Below are 15459 nucleotides of genomic sequence, written 5' to 3' on the forward strand. Positions count from 1 at the left end.
CTCTGTCTCTCCCACACGCTCTCTCTCCCGCATGCTGTCTCTCCCCCACACACACTCTCACATATCGTCTCTCTCTCTCTTTACCACCTTCTTTCCCATAATGTGCTCCTCAAAACCTGCGTCTTTGATCAAACCTATGATCATCTGCACTGACATCCCCTCGTAACTCAATGTCAAGTTTCCTTCGCTGACGATCTGCTGAAATGTTATGGGATCTTTTACATTAAGGTGCTATATTAATGTAAGCAGATCTCTCTGCTGTTGGCGTGTAAAATGGCTATATTGCTTGTTTGATATGATGACACCTGCAGATGAAAGTAACATGAGAAATGCAAAACACTCAGGGTGTGAAGTCCAGAATGTGTTGGAAATAATCCCTCACTTATCTAGATGAACAACAGCTTTAACACACCTCAAGAAGCTCAATACCATCCAGAATACAGCAGCCTGCTTCTCTTGCAACCCATGCACTACCTTCAACATTTACTCTGTCCAACAATGGCACTCCCTGTGGATCATCTCCAAGATGCACTGTAGAAATTCACCAAGGCTCCTTTGGCACTTTGCAAACCCTGGGTCTGCAAGGACAAGGGCAGCATTCACACAAGGACATCACTATTTGCAACCTCCCCTTCAAGCTGCACATCATCCAGATTTGGAAATAGCTCGCTGTTCCTTCACTCTCCATCGGCTCAAAAGCCTGGTGCTGTCTCCTAACCAGTACTAAGGTGTATCTACACTGCATTGTCTGCAGCAGCTGAGGAAGGCAGATCACCACCACTTAGCAAGGGGCAATTAAGGATGGGCAATAAATGCACCCACATCCTGGGAATAAACAAATTGTTGCTTCTAAGATATGGGATGCAACAAGCAACGACCCCCTTTTCAAGAAATTTCTTCCAATGACTTCCTTCAGTGCTCACGTATCTCTCAGACTGCCGTAGAGGTGTACACACAGATCCAACTCATTCATGCCAACCAGATATCCTATTTTAATCCAGTTCCATTTGCCAGCATTTGGCCCATATCCCTCTAAACCCTTCCTATTCATATACCCATCCAGATGCCTTTTAAATGTTGTAATTGTACCAGCCTCCACCACTTCCTCTGGCAGCTCATTCCATACACGCACCACCCTCTGGGTGAAAATGTTGCCCCTTAGGTCCCTTTTAAATCTTTCCCCTCTCACCATAAACCAATGGCCTGTAGTTTTGGACTCCCCTATCTGGGGAAAAGACCTTGTCTAGTTATTCCTATCCGCACCCTCATGATTTTATAAACCCCATGCCCTCAAGGTCACCCCTCAGCCTCCAACACTCCAGAGAAAATAGCCCCAGCCTATTCAACTTCTCCCTGTAGCTCAAACCCTCCAAATTTGGCAATATCCTCATAAATCTTCTCTGCCCCCTTTCAAGTTTAACAACATCTTTTCTATAGCAGGGAGACCAGAATTGAACGCAGTATTCCAAAAGTGGCCTAACCAATGACCTGCATAGTCGCAACATGACCTTCCCAACACCTATACTCCACACTAAAGGCAAGCATACCAAATGCCTTCTTCACCACCCTGTCTACCTGCGACTTCACTTTCAAGGAACTATGACGCTGCACTCCAAGGTCTCTTTGCTCAGCAACACTCCTCAGGACCTTGCTGTTAAGTGCACAGGTCCTGCCATCAATTGGCATATTTCACCTCTCAGTCTTTGTAGCATTGCCAAACCCCAGGATGCAACCTGCAACCTCTAGGCACGAAAGGTTAATCTCCTTGGAGACTAATCTGTGGTTTGATCACAACTAGAGAACTGTGTCCTGTTCTGGTTGAGGAAGAATGCAAAGGTGGAGGGGAACAATGCCAGGGATGAGGGATCTTAGCGACAAGATTCAGTTGGAGAAACTGAGATTTTAAAGGAGATTGAAGGAAGATTAGAGAGAGATGCATAAAATAATGTCAGGTTTAAATATGGCAGTCGATGTTCCTGTTCATTGATAGCAGGGAGACCACAAATTTAAGGTTTCAGGAAATAGATAGCAGTAGGCTGACAAGCTGGAACTCTGACTAAGTTGGGAGCAGAGAGGATGAATGATTTTCAAAAGGGAATTGGATGAACACCTGAGGAAAATGTACGTAGACAGCCAGGAGGCTGGAAGAACACAGCAAGCCAGGCAGCATCTCGAGGAAAGGAGATGCAAATGTTTTGGCTATTACCCTTCTTCAGGACTGGAGAAAGGTAGAATCCCAAATGTTGACTGCTCCTTTCCTCCAGATGCTGCCTGGCCTGCTGTGTTCTTCCAGCCTCCTGGCTGTCTACTTTGAATTCCAGCATCTGCAGTTTTCGTGCCTCTGAGGAGAAAGTAAACTTGCACGGGCTATGGGATAGAATCCAGCACAGACTGATTTTACTCTCTTTTTTGCCTTTCTGTTTACAAGAGTAGAGGATGCTTTATTCTGTACCTAACACCATACTGTCCATTTCCTGGGGGAGTATTTGACGGGGACAGTGTAGAGGCAGCTTTAAGTGTAAAGGAGCCTCACTCTGTATCCAGCCCAAAGCTGTCCCTGTCCTGGGAGTGTTTGATGGGGACAGTTTGGAAGGAGCTTTACTCTGTGTTAAACCCTGTGCTGTCCTTGTCCTGTGAGTGTTTGATGGGGACAGTGTATAGAAAGCTTTACTCTATATCTAACTCTATGCTGTTGCCGTCCTGGGAGTGTTTGATGGGGACAGTGTAGAGGGAGCTTTACTCTGTATCTAACCCTGTGCTGTTGCCGTCCTGGGAGTGTTTGATGAAGACAGTATAGAGGGAGATTTACTCTGTATCCCACCCTGTGCTGTCCCTGTCCTGGGAGTGTTTGATGGGGACAGTGTAGAGGGAGCTTTACTCTGTATCTAACCCTGTGCTGTTGCCGTCCTGGGAGTGTTTGATGAAGACAGTGTAGAGGAAGTTTTACTCTGTATCCCACCCTGTGCTGTCCTTGTCCTGGGAGTGTTTGATGGGGACAGTGTAGAGAAAGCTTTACTCTGTATCTAACTCTGTGCTGTTGCCGTCCTGGGAGTGTTTGATGGGGACAGTATAGAGGGAGCTTTACTCTGTATCTAACCCTGTGCTGTCCCTGTCCTGGAAGCGATTGATGGCGACGTGTAGACGGTGCTTTACTTTTAGACTTTAAGGGTAGAGAGAGTTTTGCTTTGTACCTAAACCTGTGCTGCCCCTATTCTAGGAAGAGTTTGTTGGGGACAATGTCAAAGGAACTTTATTTTTAGGTTGAAAGGAGCTTTACTCTGTAAATGACCCCATACTGGACCTGTCCTGGGAGTTTTTGATGGGGTTCGCCTTGAGGGAACTTTACTTTCAGTTTAAAAGTGTAGGACAGGAGAATGGAACTGACTGGATTGCTCTACAGACAGTCAACATGATGGGAGAGGGCAGTGATGGTGTCATGTGCTATCACTGTACTCCTAATCCAAGGTTAGTGTTCTGATGAAATGGGTTTGGATGACTGATGATGAAATTTAAAACTGGGAATTCAAACCAAGGACTGAAACAAGGAACAGTTTCTTCACTCAGAGGCTGGTGAAACGGTGGCATTCTCTACCACTGAAGGCTGCGGTGACTAACTCACAGAATATGTTCAAGAAAGAGAGAGAGGGAGAGACTTGATGGGATCAGGTACATGTTTTCTGTCTCTGACAAACAAAAGTCATCTTCAAAGAGTGGGGAGGAAAGCCCTTTTGGAAATGGGCTTGGATGACTGATGACTCTACCTCTGAGCCTGGGGGCCTGGGTTCAAGTCTCACCTGCTCCAGATGGTGTGATGTAACATTCCTGAGCAGGTTAATGAGAAAATGTCTAGACTTGATGAGCCAAGCTGTCTCTTGCTCTGTCACCATGACTCTACTGTCGATGGGGGGGAAGAAGCATAGGGTCATTTCCAAAAGGGCTTTCCTCCCCACTCTTTGAAGATGACTTTTGTTTGTCAGAGACAGAAAACATGAAGAGGAAGAGGGGTAGGCAGAAGCATGGCTCTGTTTGTTTGTCACAGCCGAGGGCAATCAGCCCAGACCTTCAAACCTTTGGGATTTTGTCCAAATACAAGTTGGTAACTTGAAGTACTGAGTCATTTTCTGCGTTCCATTAACAACTACTCGTTCCTGTTTGTTCTTCCTCATCTCTCAAGGACTGAGAAAGCTGGCCACTTGGCCCATCGAACCCCCCTGTCCCTTGTTGCTGAATTTCCTGAAATTTTGCCACTCCTCTTGCTCAGTAGCAGCATTTATCCATCAGTCAGTGTTGCTGCGTAATGATACAGAAATCGCTGGAAAAGCTCAGCGGGGCTGGCAGCATCTGTGGAGCGAAATCAGAGTGCGTAATCTCAGAACCTTCCTCAAGTCACCAGATCCGAACCATGAGGTCTTGATTTCTCTCCACAGATGCTGCCAGACCTGCTGAGCTTTTCCAGCAACTTTGTTTTCGTCTCTGATTTACAGCATCCGGTTTTTATTTGCTAAGTAAAGACCTTAAGACAAGGAAGTAGAGACCTTTACAATGCGGATGCCAAGAATTATCGTGAGAGTGCACCTTGGAGTGCATTTGGAGGCGGCAAAATGCAAGCTCAAGAAAAATTAAATCCAGAACAGAAGTGTCAGAATTTTGGAGCTGGAGAACAGAGAAACCTGTGCTGGAGAGCAAAGTAGGGAGGAGCAGAAAGTGGGGATGATCTGGGTGTATTTGGAGGATGCATGGCGCGCAGCAGCCTTCAATGAGCCATCAGAGATGTGAGGGGAGGACACGGGAGAGCCCAGAGTGACGCGCTCGGTGGCAAGCAGGTATCATAGCAAACAGTTGCCGAAGGAGGACAGTCCAGTCGCGCGTCGCACTGCCGTTAGCGGGAGCTTGCTGTTGCATAAAGTGGCTGCTGTATCTTCCGAGTAACTCGCGGGCTGCCACGGGCCTCCCGGGGACGTGAGCGGCGCTACATGAAGGCAGTCTTTGGCCAGCGCTCCCTGGCTCGGCGGCTATTCCTTTATTTGCTGAGCAAGTTGGCGGGAAGCGGGCATCACTGTCTGGTGAACCCCCCCCCCACCCCGCCACTTCTCCCCCAGCTCCATCTCTTGCCATTGCTCACGTCCATCGTTGGCGGCAAACTGTTGATTTGCACCGATTGGAGAGCAGGCTCCAATTCTTATTTAATTAACCTTTAAAGAAAGCCTGAAGGATGTGGGGTACTAAATTGCAGTATTTCATATCCCGACGAGATTTTCTTCGCTGCCACCCACTCCCAGGAGATCCAATGTCTGGAAGACTTATCACTAATTTCTGAAGTCTTCAGGTCAATCCTATACAGTCAGTAATTTCCTTTCTTCCTCTTATTTCAAGTGCCAATTGTGCTGCTTTGGGGGACACCAGTGACCAAGTGCTACCATCTGTCGCTAGACCTTGTAATGCAGAAGCTCAGGCTCACGCCATTGAGGCGTGGGTTCAGATCCCAGCTCGCCACTGATTCAGTAGAAAGTAAAACCTTGTCACTAACATCATCTCCTCTCCATCTATCTGCTCCTTTATCCACCTTCCATCCGCTTCCCCCCCCTCTATTTCTTTCAGAATCTCCTTCCCCTCCCCCATTTCTGAAGAAGGGTCCAGACCTGAAACGTCAGCCTTCCTGCTCCTGATGTTGCCTGGCCTGCTGGGTTCCTCAGCTCCACACCTTGTTATCTCTAACATCAAGAACACCCATTTGGCTCATGAATGCCTTTGAGAGAAGGAAATCTGCCCTTTCGTCATGGTGACTCTAGACTCATGGTGATGTGGTCGACCCCTGAAACGGCCTAGCCAGCTGCTCAGTTCTAGGAGCAATAAGAGATTGGCATCAAACGCTGGACTCACCAATGACAGTGAGAAAAGGGATCAGCAGATTGCTGGAGGGGAGTTGATCCAGTACCCGTGTCCGAATACCATTAAGGGCTAAATCAGTGGTGCCTCAGTGGCATCATAACTGATGATACAACTGAGGTGGGACAGGGTATGCACTCCACCTCCCCATGGGTGCATCCTGCTGGAGTGGATGCCAGAAAACATAAGGTCTGGCTGAGTCCATTGGTCAAGAGTAGGGCATCGGAGAGAGGAGAAGAGGCTCGGTGCCAGGGTTGTCCCATCTGGTTAACTCAGTGCCACTCTGAAACTGTGACCCTTGCCTTCGGCAAAAGCTAGGATGGGAGCCAGCAGGGTGACCAGAGTCCAGCTGAGGTTGCCTCCCTGCTGGTGTTTGCTGACCATTTGCCGTTACAAAGAAGGAGAAAAAGAACAAAGAAAATTACAGCGCGGGGACAGGCCCTTCGGCCCTCCAAGCCCTGCTGCCCGTCACAGCTAAGTACACCTCACCTCACCTCGCCCACCCACCCACATCCGGACCCTGTCGACTTCCCGATGATATCAGAGCAGCTCGCACTCATCCTGATGACATTGTAGTATCGGTCTCCTCGGAACCAGGAAGCCAATTTGGGTAACTTGTCCCTGAAATACACAGTGAGTTGGGGGAAGGAAGCCAGGAACACACACACACACACACACACACACAAGGATCACAGTCCTTCCTTTTTCTGGGGAAGACATTGCTCAGAGCGGAGGGCTTGCCCTTTGAGAAGGTGGGAGTTGTGTCCTGGTGTCAGGGGGGCGAAAGGGGGGATTTATGGTCTCCAGTTTCTGGCAGTGGGTGTGTGGGGAAAGTTTATGCCACTGTCAACTTTTGACGTGAGCTGCAGCTCATTCCCGAGTTTCTCTTCCTCTTCCTGTGGCGTTGTTAAAAAGAGAATTGAGCGTGTGGCCTGGCTCATTCGGCTCCCAGACTGAACAACTCGCTGCGCGCCCTGTGTCGACAGAGGGGTTTTCCTTTTCTGAATAAGATCCACCTCCCCCCCCAACCCCTCCCTCCACTCGATGTGGCCAGAAGGATTGGGCTCTGCTGACTGACGCTCCACAAGCCGCTCTCGCGCCCTCGTGTGTGTGTGTGTCTCTGTGCTGAGAATTCACCTGTGTGCAAACATCAGCAAGATGCTGCAGAGGCTGGAGGCCTGAAATAAAAGCAGGAGGGGCCTGGAGAGACTCAGCAGGACTGGCAACATCTTGACCAGGGAGAGAAACACGCTTCACATCTCAAGTCGAGCCACCGACCCTGAAGTTCCAAAGAAGAGGTTTCAGACTTTAAGCATTAACTCTGTTTTCTCTTTCTGCATGCAGGCACTTTTGTTTTAAACTGTGTGGGGGGTGCTAAAGGGAGGACTGAGGGTGGTGTCAGTCTTGAGGATACAGGGTGGGATTGAGATGAGGAGAAATGTCTTCACCCAGAAAGCAGGGCAGTCTGTGGAATTCTCTGCCACAGAAAGTGGTTGAGGCCAAAACATTAGATGTTTTCGAGAAGAAGCTGGATGTAGTTCTCAGGGGATCAAAAGATGCAGGGGGAGAAATGTGGGTACCAAGTTGGATGATCAAATTGAATGGGGAGCAGGCTCGAACAGTCTGTTCCTGCTTCTGTTTACTATGTTGCTGTGAGACAGAGCCCAATAATGCAGGCGGTGCAGAATGTCAGGGTTTAAATCACAACAAAGAGGAAGGAGATGGAACAGTTTTGTATTTTAATGAATGCCTGAACGCAATGGAGAACTATAGAAAATAGCTTTTTGTAAGTACCTGGAAATGTTTTCACCTCGGCTATTAAAATTACACCTCTGTATGGGATCGCATTCATAAGTTGGACATTTATAAATCGGGGACCCCCTGTATTATTTTGTCCTGTGTGAAAGAGGCGTAAGTTACAAATGTACGCACAATTTAGATTCTGAAAAATATCAGTAATCGCAGGACAGAAGGCAGGAACTGACCTTTTGTGCAATTTAGATGTTTCTTTCTCTGAGGAAGGATTGAAATACTAAGGCAAACAAGTTCACAGATTTATGATGCCAGAGAACCGTGCCGTTTGGCCCATCCGATCAGTGCTGGTCAGCATGGGTTCGCAAAATATTACCTGGTACCCGGGGGGAGACACCTGAGACCATTAGACACATTTTTCCTTCCACTGGAACTTGGGATCGACCAATATTTAATCCCAGCCCCCAGCGAAAGGAGAAATTGATGAGGACAAAAGGTGGGGTGTGAATAGATTAATGGGTCTCACTTGTTTTCTCCTTGTTTACAAAATCCTTCTGTTGTGATCATTCGCAGAGATTCCGCTCTCTCAGAGGCTGGTGTGTGCATTCTGGATGGTCTTATCCATCACTTGATTAATTATTCCTCTGGTTTTGTGTCTCCTGTCTCCATCTCCCAGGTGCCACAGGATCAATACAACAGGACCAGAATTTTGGTAAGTACCTATGCGGCGGGAGAAATTCCCCGTCACTTCTGCAAGACCAGTTATTTGCCACGAAACACCTCAGATGTTTAGGTCAGTCAGTTTTTCTCATTAGCAGCTCAACTCCTGACTCTCCAGGGCCTGTCCTCCTATCGACGAGACACAAGTTAGGAGTGTGATGGAATACTCCCCTCTTGCCTGGATCGTGAAGCTTGATACCTTCCAGGACAAAGCAGCCCCGAATAATTAGCACCACCATATCGGCCACTACCAATATTTACTCCCCCTGCCTCAGTGGCAGCAGTGTGTACCATCTATAAGATTCACTGCCATGGCTCACTAAGTCTCCTCAGACAGCACCTTCCAAATACACGACCACTTCCATCCAGAAGGACAAGGGCAGCAGATACATGGGAACACCACCCCTCTGCATGTTCCCCTCCGAGCCATTGCCCGTCCTGACTTGGAAATATATCGCCGTTCCTTCAGTGTCACTGGGTCAAAATCCTGGAATTCCCTCCCTAAGGGTATTTCGGGTGACCTTACAGCACATGGACTGAAGCGATTCAAGATGGCAGCTCACCACCGCCTTCTCAGGGGGCAATTAGGGACGGACAATAAATGTTGGCTCAGCTGAATTGTTCTACAGAAAGCCACAGAATTAAGTTCAGGAAACCTAGTACTCCCTCTCTGTCTTGCACTGTCTCTCTTTCACTCGCTCTCTCACTCTCATGTTCTTTCGTTCTTTCTGTATGACTTGATGACACTTGTATTCTTTTGCTTTCTCTCCCTTATTCTCTTTGGCTCTCTGTCTCTCTCTCTCTCATTCTCTTCGGCTGTCTCTCTCTCTCTTTCTTATTCTCTTTGGCTCGCTCTCTCTTTCTTATTCTCTTTGGCTCTCTCGCTCTCTCTCATTCTCTTTCTCTCTCGCTCTCTCTCTTTCTCATTCACTTTGGCTCTCTCTCTCATTCTCTCATTGTCTTTCTCTTTCTCTCTCTCTTTCTCAATATCTTTGGCTCTCTCTCTCGTTCTCTTTTTCTCTCTCTCGCATTCTCTTTAGCTCTCTCTCTTTCTCTCTCTCTTCTTGTCTCTCTCTCTCTTTCTCATTCTCTTTGGCTTTCTATCTCTCGTTCCCTTTCTCTCTTTCTCATTTGCTTTGGCTCTCTCTCTCTCTCTCTCTCTCTCATTAGCTTTGGCTCTCTCTCTCGTTCTCTCATTGTCTTTTTCTTTCTCTCTCTTGCATTCGCTTTAGCTCTCTCTCTTGTTTTTCAATATCTTTTGGCTCTCTCTCTCTCTCATTCTCCTCTCTCTCTCTCTTGCATTCTCTTTAGCTCTCTTTCTCTTGTTATCTCTCTCTCTCTTTCTCTCTCATTCTCTTTGGCTTTCTATCTCTCGTTCTCTTTCTCACTCTCTTTCTCATTTGCTTTGGCTCTCTCATCTCTCTCGTTCTCTTTGGCTCTCTCTCACATTCTCTTTAGCTCTCTCGCTCTCTCTCTCTCTGTCTTTCTCATTCTTCTTCCCTCTCTCTCTCTCTTTCTCCTTCTCTTTGGGTCTCTGTCTCTGTCTCTCTCTCGTTCTCTCTCTCTCTCTTGCATTCTCTTTGACTCTCTCTCTTTCTCTCTCGTTTTCTCTCTCTCTCTCTTTCTCATTCTCTATAGCTCTCTCTCTCTCTCTCTCTCTCGTTCTCTTTGTCTCTTCTCTCTCTCATTCTTTTCCACTTGTGCGCTCAGATTTTTTTCACTCTCATTCTCACTCATTCCCCTCCCACGCACACACAGATCCAGTTTGGATATTTCACATTAGCAGATCCCACTTGTTGCAGCCAGTTTTACGAAATCCTGGCTGATGACCCCACTCCCCATTGAATCATAGCGACTATATGACATACCTACAAGTGGAATAGTTCCAGATTAGTTACCTGTATAGAGTAGAGTAACAGAGGGATGCTTCCCTTAGAGCAGGGATGCTAAGACAGGTTTTGATAGAGATGTTTAAAATCACAAAGGGTGGAGGTGAAGTAAATAAGATGAAACAGTTTACGCTGATGCAGGCCAGTGGGAAGAATGCAAAAATTTAAAGAGCTTGTTTTTTGCAGAGCTGATGCAAATCAAAACCTTTTCAAGGTAATGAATGGTTAGGATTTAGATTATGCTGCCTGACAGTGTGAGGGAGACAGATTCATTTGGAGCCTTGAATAGGCAACTGGATTGGTTCAAAGGAGATGAAACAGGATACGGGGAAAGGACACAATGGATTGCGCTTTGGAAAAGCTGGTACAAATGCGATGGGCCAAATATCCCCCTGATGAGACGCTATTCCGCAGCTTTTAAAAATGTTTGCTCATGGGCTGTGGATGTTGCTTGGCAAAGCTGTCCATCCCTAATTGCCCCTGAACAGTGTCCCTTGCTAGGCCTATTCCAGAGGGGAGTCCAGATTCAGCCGTGTGGCTGTGGGCCTGGAGTTACGTAGAGGCAGATTTCCTTCCCTCAGCAAACGAGATGGGTTTGCACAACCATCTGTTCATGGTTAGCGCTAGCTTTCAAATCCAAATTTCTTAAAGGAAATTGAATTTATTAATTGACTGTATTTTGCTTCCACCATTTCAACTGGTGGTATCTGGTGGGTGGATTCTGCAATGACTTGCGAAGATGGGATGCCTGGCTTGAGGCCTACTGTGTTTGCCTCCAGCCCTCGGGGATCAAGGCCGTCATATCTTCTGCGTTCAACCCCACGAGTCAGTTTGGACAGGGCCTACCTCTTGAGGTCAGCTTCGAGGGTGTTGAGGTTGAAGTTCTCTAAAGTTATTCCATTTTCCCTCTCTCTAACCTTTCAGATCTGAACGTGTTGAATGAATTTATCTTGAAAGATCTTGAAGAAGGGCAAAGCGGGAATTCCGTGTCTTGTGATTTCAACAATCCCCACATCGGAGAGATCAGGAACCAACTCATGAACTACATCCCAGGATGGGCAACCTCGCCAGTGGAGCTGGTGCCAATGGACACGGGCTCCCCTCAGCTGGTCAGCCGGGGCACGGGCTCCCCTCAGCTGGTCAGCCGGGGCACGGGCTCCCCTCAGCTGGTCAGCCGGGGCACAGGCTCCCCTCAGCTGGTCAGCCGGGGCACAGGCTCCCCTCAGCTGGTCAGCCGGGGCACGGGCTCCCCTCAGCTGGCCAGGAAGGATGATCGGACGCAGGAGGCGAAGAGGAAGATGGCGTACCGAGTGGGCAGACGGCTGGACTCGCCCTCACCCCGTGCGAGCTCCAGGCCCTTTCCCCACTCACTGCCCAGCGTTTTTGTGAAGGAGGAGATGCCGAAGCTGGTGATCGTGGAGCAGCCCAAGCAGCGGGGGATGAGGTTTCGCTATGAGTGTGAGGGCCGTTCAGCGGGAAGTATCCCTGGAGAGAACACGACGGAGCAAACCAAGACCCTGCCCACCATCCAGGTGAAGCCCCATGTTGCACCTTTGCTTGTGTGATGGGGTTGGGGAGGTGGCTTCTGTGCCCAGGCCACTGGTCCTGAGCTGACTGCTCCAAGTTTCCTGAATTTGTCCCCAAGGGTTGCCTCAGTTCATCTGGTGCCGAAGCCATCATCTGTCTTTGTTAATTCTATGCCCTGTTGAGCCCACTCGCCTCATTCCACCCTCTCGAAATTATCCAAAAATACTGCTGCCCGTGGCCTCACTCACTCCAGCTCCTTCACCTACTCCATCAACTTCTGCAACCCTTCCGTTCCCTCCCCTCCCCTGTCTACATCACCACCTCTGGTCCCATGACCATCCAAGTTGGGACCAGAGAGAACCAGAGAATCACTACAGTGCAGCTAGAGACCATCCAGCCCATCGAGACTGCGCTGACCCTCAAAAGAGCTTCTCCTCCCAGTGCCTGTAACCCCATGGCTAACCCATCCAGCCTGCACGTCCCTGGGCACTATGGGTAATTTAGCACGGCCAATCCACCCTGACCTGCACATCCCTGGGCACTATGGGTAATTTAGCACGGCCAATCCACCCTAATTTGCTCATCCCTGGGTGCTATGGGTAATTCAGCATGGCCAATCCACCCTAACCCACACATCCCTGGGCACTATGGGTAATTTAGCACGGCCAATCCACCCTAACCTGCACATCTTTGGACTGTGGGAGGAAACCGGAGCACCCAGAGGAAGCCCACACAGATACAGGGAGAATGTGCAAACTCCACACAGACTGTCACCCAAGGGTGGGATCGAACCTGGGTCCCTGGTGCTGTGAGGCAGCAGCGCTAACTACCGAGCTACCCTGAGTTCTCTGCATTCCTCCTCCAACTTTGGCCCCTAGCCAGCATATTTTTGCTGTCCTTAATTGCAGCTGAACTGAGTGGCGTGGCCCACTCTGTTGAAAATCGACCACATTGCTGTGGGCCTGGAGTCACGTGTAGGCCAGATCAAGTAAGGGCAGTGGAGTTTGGGCATTAGTGACCTAGCTGAGTTCTGTTTTTAACATAAACTGCCCCCTTTTCTGATGAAGGGTCTAGGCCCGAAATGTCAGCTTTTGTGCTCCTGAGGTGCTGCTTGTCCTGCTGTGTTCATCCAGCCTCACATTTTGTTATCTTGGATTCTCCAGCATCTGCAGTTCCCATTATCTCTGGTCACAATTTTAGCCCCTATCACTCAGCCTAGTTCTCGACCCCAGGTTTTATCAATTGAATTTAAAATCTACCAGCTACAGTGGAGAGATTTGAATCCCAGAGCATTTGCCCGGGCCTCTGGATTACCAGACTGGTGATCTTAAATAGGCGATGGTTTATTTTGAGCCTCCCTTCCTTCATTCCACTCTCACCCACAAGAGGAAGCATCCTCTCCACTCTCCTCTCGTCAAATTCCTTGCAGGAACTTGTGTGTTTCAGCAAGATCCCGCACCTTGTACACCTCAGTGATGACAGGCCCACCCTGTCCAAATGTGTCTCAAGAGAGAAATCCTTCACCCTGGCAACCAGTCAAGCAATTGGGGTGGGAAAATGTAAATTCTCACACGGCCAGTCAGGCATTCCGGAGAAATTTCTTTACACAGAGTGTTGAGAATGAGGAAGTTGATCCCGCACAGTATGATTAAATATTTCAGCTGTATTTAATGGGAAGCATGTGAGGACAAAGGAGAAGCACATTATGCTAATAGGATTAGATGGCTCATAAACACTGGCCTGGACCAGTTTATAAAATGATCTTCAGGCAACAATAATAGACTCACCAACTTTAAGGGCATTTAAATGGGCATGGGATAAACATATGGATGATAATGGAATAGTGTAGGTTAGATGGGCTTCAGATTGTTTTCACAGGTCGGCGCAACATCGAGGGCCGAAGGGCCTGTACTGCGCTGTGGTGTTCTATGTTCTATTTGTTTTTCATTCATTCATGGCATATGGCTAGGCCAGCATTTATTACCCATCCCTAATTGCCCACGGGGCTGTTAACAGTCAATCCACCTCTGATCCCATGACCATCCACAGTCAACCACATTGCTGTGGGTCTGGAGTCACATGTACGCCAGACCAGGTAAGGATGGCAGTTTCCTTCCCTAAAGGACATTAGTGAACCAGATGGGTTTGTATGATAATCATTACTTTTGTGGTCGCCATCGTTGAAATTATCTTTACAGTCCAGATTTATTCATTGAATTTGAGTACCACCAGCTGCCATGGTGGGATTTCTACCCTCCTGCCTGAGGGCTCTGTTTAAATACAGAGTAAAGCTCCCTCTACACTGATCCCATCAAATACTCCCAGGACAGGGACAGCATGGGGTTAGAGACAGAGTAAAGCTCCCTCGACACTGTCACCATCAAACACTCTCAGGACACGTACTGCATAGGGTTAGATACAGAGTAAAGCTCCCTCTGCAGTCTTTATCAACTACTTCCAGGTTAGGTACAGTGCAGGATTAGATACAGAGTAAAGCTACCTCTACACTGTCCCCCATCAACCACTCCCAGGACAGGGACAGCACAGGATTAGAGACAGAGTAAAGCTCTGTTTCCCACTTCCAGGTTGAGAGTTTGACACTGACTAAAGCCATTTTAATTTCTGCTTCCCTGAAAGGGGCTGGAGTGCTGGACTCAGGTTGTTCAGTGTTTTTGTTGTTGTTTTGGTTAGCCTGGAGGCTTGCTGGACAAGGGCTGGTCAAGAAACATTCCGTGTGGCCAATGCACCAAGTTTTGAAATGTTAGTTTTTCCACGAGTTTTATTTGTGCCACTTTGGTCAGAGTGGAATGTTCGGGGGGATTTTAGCCGGGAGTTTGAGGCAACAATGCTAGGTGCATTCCCATGGGGACTGGGTGTGGCCAAGAGAGGGAGATTTTCTCAGGGGGATTCCATTATACCTGCCCTGCCTGTGGTTTATTTGTTACATGTATCTTGAATTACCCTTCAGCCTCTGGTGGGGTACAAGGACAGTGCTAGCAGGGATGAACTGAAAGATGAAGAGAAAAGAAACTGCGTGGCACCGCACAGCCAATGAGCTACTTTCATGATGCGTGGTGACTGGTGTGGTGTGGGAAACACTGCGAGATTTCGCTAACAGCAACGACCGATTAACATAGCACAGTACAGGCCCTTCAGCCCTCAATGTTGTGCCGACCTATTATCCCACTAAGATCAAACTACCCTGCATACCCTACATTATACTATCCTCCATGTGCCTATCCCAGAGTCACTTAAGTGTCTCTAAAGGATCTGACTCCACTACCACTGCGAGCAGTGCATTCCACACACCCACCAGTCTTTAGAACATGTGGCCAATAACTTGATGTTTCCCCAGTTGCCAGGGAGAGCTCTCCAGTTCTTGTTCGAAATAGCATCATAGAATCTTTTAGATTTACTCCGGGCCAATGCGTAACCTCCTTATCTGAACAATTTTCCTCCCAACTGTGCAGCACACCAGCCCCAAGGTCTAGCCTTTGTGCTCTGGTCTGCAATGTCAGGCTTCAGCCCACATCCGACCATCCTGTGAGCAGAGATTTCCTCTCGGTTCTCAATTGGATTTATTAGTAACTATCGTTTATCTGTGGCCCCCTAGTTCATTTGTCTTCTCCCGGCATTGGCAAACTCAGATGAACGAGGTGGGGTGGGGAATTCCATAGAAATTCTG

The 15459-nt window shown here is 48.2% G+C and overlaps 1 protein-coding gene across 3 annotated transcripts in view; it reads left to right on the forward strand.

Moving 5' to 3' along the window:
- LOC125447738 (transcription factor RelB homolog) overlaps positions 1-15459 on the forward strand; it is a 55848-nt gene that overhangs the window by 6844 nt on the left and 33545 nt on the right. For 2 of the 3 annotated variants that reach the window (XM_048522401.2, XM_048522402.2), the window contains exons 2-3: positions 8315-8350; positions 11172-11779. In XM_048522401.2, the coding sequence (XP_048378358.2) occupies positions 8315-8350; positions 11172-11779 (644 nt within the window). Of the gene's footprint in view, positions 1-7093; positions 7185-8314; positions 8351-11171; positions 11780-15459 lie in introns of those variants that run through there. The other variant, XM_059640879.1, reaches the window with a different exon arrangement.

This window comes from Stegostoma tigrinum, chromosome 39, assembly GCF_030684315.1.
Source record: "Stegostoma tigrinum isolate sSteTig4 chromosome 39, sSteTig4.hap1, whole genome shotgun sequence".
Taxonomy (NCBI): Eukaryota; Metazoa; Chordata; class Chondrichthyes; order Orectolobiformes; family Stegostomatidae; genus Stegostoma; species Stegostoma tigrinum.